We start from the raw sequence: 12128 nt of genomic DNA on the forward strand, positions 1-12128 counted from the left end.
TGATAGAAATAGGGGCAAGGGCAGTCAGTCATGATGATCAATTAAAAAATGTGTTATAAAATTTTATAGGAATTTTTTATTTTATATAGCTTATATGCATAAATTAAAACCTTTCAAATTAAAATACAAATCACAAATATGTGGCATTGCCAGCAAAAAAAGTGTCATTCTAATTTCATATACTTTTACCGGCCACTTTATTAGGTACACCTGTCCAACTGCTCGTTAACTCAATTTTCTAATCAGCCAATCACATGACAGCAGTTCAGTGCATTTAGGCATGTAGACATGGTTCAAACCAAGCATCAGAGTGGGGAAGAAAGGTGATTTAAGTGACTTTGTACGTGGCATGGTTATTGGTGCCAGACAAGCTGGTCTGAGTATTTCAGAAACTGCTGATCTACTGATATTTTCACTCACAACCATTTCTAGGGTTTACAGAGAATGGTCAGAAAAAGAGAAAATATCCAGTGAGCGGCAGTTCTGTGGGCGCAAATGCTTTGTTGATGCCAGACGTCAGAGGAGAATGCCAGACTGGTTCGAGCTGATAGAAAGGCAACAGTAACTCAAATAATCACTCATTACAACTGAGGTGTGCAGAAGAGCATCACTGAACACACAACACGTCGACCCTTGGGGCGGATTGGCTACAGCAGCAGAAGACCACAGCGGGTGCCACTTATATCAGCTAAGAACAGGAAACTGAGGCTACAATTCGCAGAGAATTCACCAAAATTGGACAATGGAAGATTGAAAAAACGTTGCCTGGTCCGATAAGTCTTGTTTTCCTCTGCGGCATTCAGATGGCAGGGTAGGGTCAGAATTTGGTGTCAACAACATGAAAGCATGGATCCATCCTGCCTTGTATCAATGGTTCAGGCTGGTGGTGATGACATAATTGTCTGGGGGATATTTTCTTGGCACACTTTGGGCCCATTAGTACCAATTAAGCCTCATGTCAGTGCCACAGCCTACCTGAGTATTGGACATGGCTGACCATGTCCATCCTTTATGACCACAGTTTACCCATCTTCTGATGGCTTCTTCCAGCAGGATAACACACCATGTCATAAAGCGTGAATCTTCTCAGACTAGTTTCTTGAACATGACAATGAGTTCACTGGCCTCCGCAGTCACCAGAGCTCAATCCAATAGAGCACCTTTGGGATGTGGTGGAACGGAAGATTCACATCATGCATGTGCAGCCGACAAATCTGCAGCAACTGTGTGATGCTATCATGTCAATATGGACTTAAATCTCTGAGGAATATTTCCAGTTGAATCTATGCCACGAGTTCTGAAGGCAAAAGGGGGGTCCAACCCAGTACTAGTAAGGTGTGCCTAAAAAAGTGGCCAGTGAGTGTATATATGAATAACGTGTAAGAAAAAACATTAACTATTCTTTTTAAAATATTTCCCAAATATTGATTTTTTTTTTCCCAAAATATTTTTAAAGATTATTTTAAGAACTATTTTCTAATGATTAATTTTGTTTAATCTAATTTAAGTTTAATCTTTTACCATGATCACAGTACATAATAATTACAAGAACTAATGCTGGTATTCAGCTTAAAGTGCGATTTAAAGCCCTAGATTAATTAGGGTAATGTAGCAAATTGAAAAATATACATATTTTTAAGGGGGCTAATAATATTGACCTTAGCAGTTTTAACCTTTTTATTCCATCCAAACTAAAAGTAAAAGACTTCATTCTTATTCTTATAACTTATTATTTTGCTAATTTGCATGAATTAATTGAAACAAATCATCTGAATGAACCAATTCAAAAGAATGAATCAGTTTCCCATAGTAACACTTACAGCGCTGCCTGTGCTTGATTAAATGTGCGTGAGTGTGTACGGGTGTGTTTTCAGGCATCATGTTCCCATTAGAGGATAATTTTATCACCTGTCTGAACTCTTCACTCCCGAGCAGATAATAAGGGGGTCAAAGAAAGAGAGCAGAGAGAAATGAAGAGAGCGAGGGGGATCGTGGGCTCTTAGTCTCCCTGTAATTAGCAGTGATCAAAACCAGGTCTCCTGCTGACCAGCTCTTAACCCACCCAGAGCCTCAGGCCTGTTCCCACGCGCTCCGACAGGGACGACATCCCTGCTATCCCTCTCTGTCATCACAAACGCCAACATCTCAAGGACGAACTTTTAAGTTTGGGCAAATCAGCTTTTTAATGAGTCGTTTTCCAGTGTTCCTGTAAACAGTCAGTTGTGTTTAAAGTGAAAGTAGTTCAGAGACATTATACTGTATAAGCTCCTAAAAGAACACTCCACTTTAATGAAAATAGGCTCATTTTACAGCTCCCCTAGAGAAAAACAGTTGAGTTTTACCATTTTTTAATCAATTCAGCCAATCTGCAGGTCTGGCTTGAGCACTTTTAGCTTAGCTTAGCATAAATACTTGAATCGGATTAGACCATTAGCATCTTGCTCAAAAATGACAGAGGAGTTTTGATATTTTTTTTTTAATTTAAAGACTTTTCATTCATCAGTAGCACTTCTATCAAATCGGTAACCTCTGAATCAGATCTAGAATTGAATCAAAAGCTTGTGAATCAAAATCAAATTGAATCTGGATGCTCTTAAAAGAATGCTAAGAAAGTTTTGAGAATAGGCTCATTTTACAACTCCTGTAGAGTTAAATAGATGAGTTTTACCATTTTTGAATCCATTCAGCCAATCTGCAGGTCTGGCTGGAGCACTTTTAGCTTAGCTTAGCATAAATACTTGAATCGAATTAGACCATTAGCATCTTGCTCAAAATGACAGAGGATTTTTGATCATTTTTCTATTAAAAGACTATTTATTCATCAAAAGCACTTCATCAGTAACCTCTTTATCAAATCTAGAACTGAATCAAGAGCTCGTGAATCAGAATCAAATTGAATTGGGACGATCTTAAAGGAATACTTATTAAAATAGTCTCATTTTACTGCTCCCCTAGAGTTGAACAGTTGATTTTTACCATTTTTTAATCCATTCAGCCAATCTGCAGGCCTGACTTGAGCGCTTTTAGCTTAGCATAAATACTTGAATCGGATTATACCATTAGCGTCTTGCTCCAAAATGACCAAAGGGATTCGATAATTATCCTATTTAAAGACTTTTTACTGATCAATAGCACTAGTATTACTACATAACCTCTGAATCAAATCTAGAATTGAATCAAGAGCTTGTGAATCAGAATCAAATTAAATCTGTACCCTCTTAAAAGAGCACTCCTTTTTCTTTTTTTTAAATAGGCTCATTTTACAACTCTAGAGTTAAACAGTTGACTTTTACCATATTTGAATCTATCCAGCCAATTTTAGGTGTGATCTGAGCACTTTTAGCTTAGCATAAATACTTGAATTGGATTAGACCATTAGCATCTTGCTCAAAAATGACAAAGGAGTTTTGATAATTTTCCCATTTAAAGACTTTTTATTCATCAAAAGCACTTGTATTAAATCAATAACCTCTGAATCAAATCTAGAATTGAATCAAGAGCTTGTGAATCAGAATCAAATTGAATTGGGACATCTGGATCTTTACCCAGTCATATTTGCTTTATGACAGCTTTTTATACACCTAGAGTGTAAGAGGGTAAATGTGCTTGGTTGAATCTAGAGCGTTATGAGCTGTGATTGATCAGTTTGTGTCTCTCTGTAGATGTGGATGAGTGTGCAGAAGGTCTGAGCTCTTGTGGTGCTCACTCTCACTGTGTGAATCTGCCTGGAAGCCATCGCTGTCAGTGTGAGAGCGGATTCCAGTTTGGAATTGACGGACGCACGTGTCAGGGTAAGACGCTACTTACAAACTCTACCATATATATAAAATTTGCAGGATAACTACAGTCAAAAAGAAAATAAATAAATAAATAAAAACTGCGAACTTTTGTTTTTGTTATTTTATGTTAACTTAATAATGTTATGTCTCATGTATGATGAAACTTTTAAATTACTAGTGAATGAGTGATTGAGCTGAAATAACTAATCCATTTCAGCTTAGGTTAAAATGTGTTTCGACAGTAGAATGGGTCATCCAGATTGTAGTCATTTATATTTATTATTTTATTTATTGCATTAGGTTAGAATAGAGATAGAATATAAAATACATTTATGTAAAATTTGCAGAATGACTACAATCAAAAGGAAATTAAATAAATAAACTGCTAACTTTTACTTGAAGTGTCATTTGGATTGACACATTTTAGAAATTATTTTTATTGTCAGTGCCAGTGAGGTAGTGGTTAGTGCGTCGACACGTGCACTCCGGTGCTCACGGCGACCCGAGTTCGATTCCGCCTCATGGTCCTATGCTGATCCTTCCCCTCTCTCTTCTCCCCATGCTTTCCTGTCAATTCTCACTACTTCCCTATGAAAACCCCGAAAAAATAATTATAAAAAAAAGATATATATTTTTATTTACTTTTTTAAATATTTATAATTGCATTTTTTTACAATCATACAATATTATTCAAAAGTTTGGGGTCAGTAAGATTTAGTTTTTAGCAAATAATAAAAAAATTATTTACTTAAAATTACTTTAAGCTTTTATTTTGGAAGGATGCATTTAATTGATAATAATTTATAGTTTATAATAATTTATAAGGGTATTTATAATATAATATAATATAATATAATATAATATAATATAATATAATATAATATAATATAATATAATATAATATAATATAATATTTTCACCTTTATACTATTTGATCTTCTGAATATTTTCAAATGATTATTAGTATAAAATAATTGACGTTAATTGATTAATATTCATTCTTTTTTTTTTTTCGACTTAGTCCCTTTATTAATCAGGGGTCGCCACAGCGGAATGAACCGCCAACTTATCCTGCATATGTTTCACGCAGAGGATACCCTTCCAGCCGCACCCCAACACTGGGAAACACCCATACACTCTCATTCACACACGTACACAACGGCCAATATAGTTTATTCAATTCACTATACCGCATGTTTTGACTGGGGGAAATCGGAGCACCCGGAGGAAACCCACGCGAACACTGAGAGAACATGCAAACTCAACACAGAAATGCCAACTGACCCAGCCGGGACTCGAACCAGCAACCGTCTTGCTGTGATGTGACAGTGCTAACCACTGAGCAAACCAGATTTAGACATAAATAAATCAGAGACTAAGCCGAAGGAAAATGAATTAATAAATGTTTTAAATCTGTTTCAAAGATGCAATCCCGTAAGGAAGATTTTTTTTCTGTCTTGAAACAGAAGTCATTATTACTTATTAGTATTTTTTTTTACTTTTTGTATATAATAAAGAGTGTCAATTGTTAACGAGTGTTAAAGTGGTCATTAATTAGTTGTGTTGTGGTCTTTTTTGTAAATTCTGTACTGTAAAGTTATTATACTTTACAATTGATCTTAAATTTGATTCTGTTTGGTATTAAAAAGTCTCAAATATAACTATTAGAAACCGGCAGACACCCTGTAAAGAGGATGAGTGTTGGTAAAGCAGACTCATTCTCTCAGCTGAATTCTATAGGTGAAGGCTTTGCGGTGTGAGTAACCAGAGCCGCTGGGGAAGGAGGGGGAATTTAGAAACAATGACCCAATGTCCTCACTCGAGGAATGAATGTGCGTAGGAGAATCGCAGCTGAAGACCAAAAAGGGGTCAGAGGACAGTTAACTCTTCTTCTTCTCGCTCTCTGGTCTTCAGCCGGACGTTGGGAGTTCGGAGTCGATGGCCAGAATGACTCAGACTGATGTCCAGAGGAATGTGCTGTATTGCCAAAGTGTTTGAGTGTTGTGTTGTGTTGTGTGTGTGGTGTTTGCAGATGTGGACGAGTGTGGTGAGCAGCCGTGTCACGCCCAGGCCTTGTGCTCAAACAGTCCAGGATCTTTCCGGTGCCAGTGCCAACCGGGATACCATGGAGATGGTTTCCAGTGCCACTCTCAAAATGGTAGCTGTTTGCAGATTTGTAGTTATTTCTGTCAAATGAATGACATTAGTTTGGGCAGGTAGTTATTTAAATTAGATTGTAACATTTCAAAATATAAAGTAAAAGCATGATGATCTGACTTTAGCTTTGTGAAATAATGAAAAAAATGGAAAGATTTGTAAACCACAGCTGTAGAAAACAAAAACGGTCAACAGGCTGATTGAACATGTAAATTCACTCTCTGCCTGTGGGTGGCGCTTATTGACCAGCAGGAATGACAGTTCAGAGAGTTATTTTGGTTTGTGTTGGTAAAACAAACCAGCTGTGCTGATAACCAAAAAAAGTCGGGATGAAGCAAATTTTTTAGAAACTGATAATGGCATTTTTGTTTTTGCCTGAAAATATGAGCCAAAAAAGGCTACATTGAGTGCACTGTTTTTTTTCTTTCTTCATTCCGTATGTGAGACGTGCTACACTGTGAAACCACTTTTGAAACATAGGGGAACAGAGTGCACTGTTAACCAGAACATAGTAGAAGCTCAATATTCTGCTTTGTACATATTCCACTCATGTACACATATACTTAAATATGTAATAATTATAATGTAATATACAAGCTTGTATGAATGAAGCTTGTACGAAAAAGCAGTCTGCTCAATTATCACTCTGACAGAACATTATTATGTAGTATACTTGTTCTAATAGCACTACTGCCATGGCAACGCTAATAAAATGATGCCTCTTGACTTTGAAGAATGATTTCACTGTCAATAAAATTTTACTGCCATAAAATATGGATATTTTAACAGTTACAAGTCTTAAAAAAATTAAATTATATTATTTAATAATTATATTTAATAATTGAATAATTAAGTCTTTTCGGTTTAGGTTTTCACCTAAGTGCATCCAGAAGAGCTTTCACCCAGAGTTTTGACGCATTGCTACTAAAAAGAAAATTCCATCTGAACTGTTTTGAAAACCATGGGTTCCCATCATAAGATGCTTTAATCTAACCTGTAAATCTTTAATCAAACCTGTAAACTTGACAGTGTCTGGTTCCTCCAGGTCATCCCAAGACCCACTGTGAGCAGCACAGAGACAGTCTTCAGAGTGGAAACGGTGGCGTTCCGGCGGTCGGAGCCTTCATCCCTCAGTGTGATGAGGAGGGTCAGTACAGGCCACTGCAGTGCCACGGCTCCACTGGACACTGCTGGTGTGTGGACAGTAGAGGGCAGGAGAGAGCAGGAACCAGAACTCCACCTGGATCACCACCTAGAAACTGCGACGAACCTGGTAAAGCCTGGTTTATACTTCTCCGTCAAGGGATCGGCGTGACCAACAGCGCATGCAATGCGTGTAGCCGTGTATTTATACTTCTGTGCGCTGTTTCTGTTGCTCTGCAATAACACTTCAGAAGTGCCAGCTGGCAGTAGATGTTCATGTTCCTCTGTGTTGAGTTTTTTTGCTGGTGTTTTGTATTTTTCTGAATGCTACCTTAGTGTACAAGTGGCTCAAACTTGCTCATTTTGAGGCTGGAATCGGCGGGTGTGCAACAACTTTATAATCATAAGGTAAACGCAAAACAATAGTCTCCATCTGGAGCGCCTTCATGGGACTCCATACTTGTAAACACTCGCTGCTTCGGGCTTGTGTTTCTCTCACCTCTGCCCACATTGGTCAGCGCTACCAAGCCGACCAATCACAGAGCTTGTGATAAGCGTGGTTGCGACGTGTAGTTACATTTTTTGAGAGGTGCGCGTCAGCGTCGCCCACGGCAAGGGCTATGCGTCCATGCATAGGCTGCACTGTAACATACGCGTGCGCTTGACGCAGAAGTATAAATCAGCCTTAGGAAATGGATAAGATGTTTTTTTTGTGCCCCTGATCAGAGTTATTTAATGTATCTCCAATACGACTTGACCTGTATTTTTCTTGTACTATTAACGCTTTAGGCCAGGGGTGTCAAACTTTCCGGAGGGCCGCTACTACCCTGCACAGTTTAGTTCTAACCCTGCTTCAACACACTTGCCTGTAGGTTTTAAACAAGCCTAAAGGACTCAATTATTTTGATATTAAAATACAAATTTTAATCAAAAGCAAATTTCTGTGTGGATTTACATGTTCTCCCTGCGTTCGCGTGGGTTTCCTCCGGGTGCTCCGGTTTCCCCTACAGTCCAAAGACATGCGGTATAGGTGAATTGGGTAGGCTAAATTGTCCGTAGTGTATGTGTGTATGAATAAGTTTGTATGTGTTTCCCAGTGACGGGTTGCAGCTGGAAGGGCATCCACTGCATAAAACAAATGCTGGATGGGTTGGCGGTTCATTCCGCTGTGGCGACCCCAGATTAATAAAGGGACTAAGTCGAAAAGAAAATGAATGAATGAATGAATGAATGAAGAAAGGTTGACTGTGTCCAAATCCTCCTGTGTTCACATGTGCAAAATAGCATCTGCAATATTATAACCAAAACAGATAATTGTTACTTTATTACAACTTTTTATTTTGCACAAATTATTTTATGTTATGCAAATGAACTGTTCTGTAAAGAAATGTAACGGTGGAGTAACAAACCTCTTTTATTTCTCATGTGTTTCCAGTTCGTCCCAAGACCCACTGTGAGCAGCACAGAGACAGTCTTCAGAGTGGAAACGGTGGCGTTCCTGCGCTCGGAGCCTTCATCCCTCAGTGTGATGAGGAGGGTCAGTACAGTCCGCTGCAGTGCCACGGCTCCACTGGACACTGCTGGTGTGTGGACAGTAGAGGGCAGGAGAGAGCAGGAACCAGAACTCCACCCGGATCGCCCAGAGTAAACTGTGATCAACCTGGTATGAAATGAAATATTGGAAAATCCATAACATTTATATAAGAGCAGTTTTTGGAGTATATCTTCAAACTGTACAGTACTCAACATTAGAAGCGGATCTAAACATTTTTTTAAAAATTGCCATAAGACAAGAATGCATGCAGTTCAGTATTTTCAGAACAACTTTGAAAGAATTTGATCAATTTCAAATGTTGACCGCTGTAGATCACTAGTGTTTTATAGGTGTAATTTATATACATTTAAAAAAAACAAACTCCACTAGTTCAACATCTCAATTGAAACCCAAATAATCCATCAAATTCATTCATCTTGTTAAAGCACCATCTGTGTTTATCACCTTGCTGTGTCTGCATATTTTGGCAAGTCTTAGAATTTTGGCTTTCACTTCTGTTAGTGAATCTGAATGAGTTTTTCCCTGTAATGCATCAACTATGATTCTACACTGATCAAACACCCTCTGGCTCAGCCAGCTGCTGCAGTAGCCACGCCCCAAACTCTCGTATTGGTTGAGCTGCAATGTAATTGACAGATTTTAGTCGACCACCCTCAGAGTTTTGATGGTTCCTGGAGGCTCAATGTTACACTTGAAATGAAAACATTGATGAAGTCAATGACAACTGTAATCTGGATTGAGATCATTTTTACATCTTTATGAATAACAACACTGTTCCTCTCTGAATATTTTTAGGTAAAGTCATTAAAACCACCTGCAAGATTATCTTCACTAGACTTTACTTAATTTTTGTACTGATGGATGTGATGGGAGATTAACAAATCTATTTTTATTTCTTATATATCCCCAGTTCGTCCCAAGACCCACTGTGAGCAGCACAGAGACAGTCTTCAGAGTGGAAACGGTGGCGTTCCTGCAGTCGGAGCCTTCATCCCTGAGTGTGATGAGGAGGGTCAGTACAGGCCGCTGCAGTGCCACGGCTCCACTGGACACTGCTGGTGTGTGGATAGTAGAGGGCAGGAGAGAGCAGGAACCAGAACTCCACCCGGATCGCCCAGAGTAAACTGTGATCAACCTGGTATGAAATGGGATATTGGAAAATCCATAACATTTATATACGAGCAATTTTTGGAGTATATCTTCAAACTGTTTGGTACTCAGCATATGAAGCTGATCAAAAAAGTTTCTCAAAATTGTTGTAAGACAAGAATTGATGTTGTTCAGTAATTTTAGGATATCTTAATGAAAGAATTTGATCAATTTCAAATGTTGATCGCTGTAGATGGCACTTGACCAGTGTTTTATAGGTGTTATTTATATACATTTAAAATTCCTCCATCTTGTTAACGCACCATCAGTGTTTATCACCTTGCTGTTTCTCTGCATATTTTGGGTTTCATTTCTGTAAGTGAATCTGAATTATTTTTCCCTGTAATGCATCAACTATAATTCTGCACTGATCAAACACCCTCTGGCTCAGTCAGCTGCTGCAGTAGCCACGCCCCAAGCTCTCGCTATTGGTTGAGCTGGAGAGTGATTGACAGATTTTAGTGGACTACGTTCAGTGTTTTGATGTTTCCTGGAGGCTCAGTGTTACACTTTGGGGAATATAAACTTCATGAATAAAAAACTTTAATGATGTCAATGATTAATAGGCTTGAGATATTTTTACATAATATAACAACATTGTTCCTCTCTAAAAAAATGCAGGATTTTAGGAGATCATTTTTAGAATTTTGTCATGTCATCAGAACCACCAGCAAGATAAATTTTACAAAAAACTTTATGGGAGTAATATTCTGGACTGAGACTTTTAACTTGAGCGGTGTGATGGGAGTACAAACATCTTGTATTTCTCATGTGTATCCAGTTCGTCCCAAGACCCACTGTGAGCAGCACAGAGACAGTCTTCAGAGTGGAAACGATGGTGTTCCTGTGGTCGGAGCCTTCATCCCTCAGTGTGATGAGGAGGGTCAGTACAGGCCACTGCAGTGCCACGGCTCCACTGGACACTGCTGGTGTGTGGACAGTAGAGGGCAGGAGAGAGCAGGAACCAGAACTCCACCCGGATCGCCCAGAGTAAACTGTGATCAACCTGGTATGAAATGCGATACTAGAAAATACATAAACATTTTTTGAAAAATGCTGGTTGCTGGAACCTATTGACTTCTATAGTATTTTCTTTTTCATGGAAGTTGATGGTAGCAGCAACCAGCATTCTTCAAAGTATCTTCTTTTGTGTTCAACAAAAGAAAAAAACCCATAAAGGTTTAAAACCACACAAGGGATGATTAACGATGTGACAATTTGTGTTTTTTGTGAACTATCCTTTTCAAGAAAACAAACTCCCCATGTTCAGCATCTTACCTAAAACCAAACATTCTATCAAATCCCTACATCTTGTTAAAGCACTATCAGTGTTTGTCCTTGTTTTACATAGCCAAAATATGCAGACACACAACTTTCACTTCTGTTAGTGAATCTAAATTAGTTTTGTAATTAGTTCTGTAATGCATCAGCTATGATTTTGCACTGATCAAACAACCTCTGGCTCAGTCAGCTGCTTCTGTAGCCACGCCCTGAATGCTCGCTATCGGTTGAGCTGGAGTGTGATTGACAGATTTTAGTGGACCACCCTCAGTGTTTTGATGTTTCCTGGGAGGCTCAATGTTACACTCTGAGGGCAATAAACCTTATAAATAGAAAACTTTAATGAAGTCAGTGAACAATAGGCTGGTTTAAACTATTTTTTACATAATATAACTACACTGTTCCTCTATAAAAAAAATCCAGATTTTATGTAATGCCATCAGAACCACCAGCAAGATAAATTTTACAAAAAACTTTATGGGAGTAATATTCTGGACTGAGACTTTTAACTTGAGGGATGTGATGGGAATTTAACAAAAGTCTTTTATTTCTCATGTACCTCCAGTTCGTCCCAAGACCCATTGTGAGCAGCACAGAGACAGTCTTCAGAGTGGAAACGATGGTGTTCCTGCGGTCGGAGCCTTCATCCCTCAGTGTGATGAGGAGGGTCAGTACAGGCCGCTGCAGTGCCATGGCTCCACTGGACACTGCTGGTGTGTGGACAGTAGAGGGCAGGAGAGAGCAGGAACCAGAACTCCACCTGGATCGCCCAGAGTAAACTGTGATCAACCTGGTATGAAATGCAAGACTAGAAAATACATAAACATTTTTTGAAAAATGCTGGTTGCTGGAACCCATTGAGTTCCATAGTATTTTCTTTTTTTTCATGGAAGTTGATGGTAGCAGAAACCAGCATTCTTCAAAATATCTCCTTTTGTGTTCAACAAAAGAAAAAAAAACATAAAGGTTTAAAACCACACAAGGGATGATTAACGATGTGACAATTTGTGTTTTTTGTGAACTATCCTTTTCAAGAAAACAAACTCCCCATGTTCAGCATCTTA

At 38.5% G+C, this 12128-nt stretch overlaps 1 protein-coding gene across 1 annotated transcript in view; it reads left to right on the forward strand.

The window, feature by feature from the left end:
* nid2a (nidogen 2a (osteonidogen)) overlaps positions 1-12128 on the forward strand; it is an 88761-nt gene that overhangs the window by 54267 nt on the left and 22366 nt on the right. The window contains 7 exon segments of the mRNA XM_056476622.1: positions 3663-3791; positions 5812-5937; positions 6982-7209; positions 8515-8742; positions 9545-9772; positions 10565-10792; positions 11630-11857. Of these exon segments, the coding sequence (XP_056332597.1) occupies positions 3663-3791; positions 5812-5937; positions 6982-7209; positions 8515-8742; positions 9545-9772; positions 10565-10792; positions 11630-11857 (1395 nt within the window).

This window comes from Danio aesculapii, chromosome 17, assembly GCF_903798145.1.
Source record: "Danio aesculapii chromosome 17, fDanAes4.1, whole genome shotgun sequence".
Lineage (NCBI taxonomy): Eukaryota > Metazoa > Chordata > Actinopteri > Cypriniformes > Danionidae > Danio > Danio aesculapii.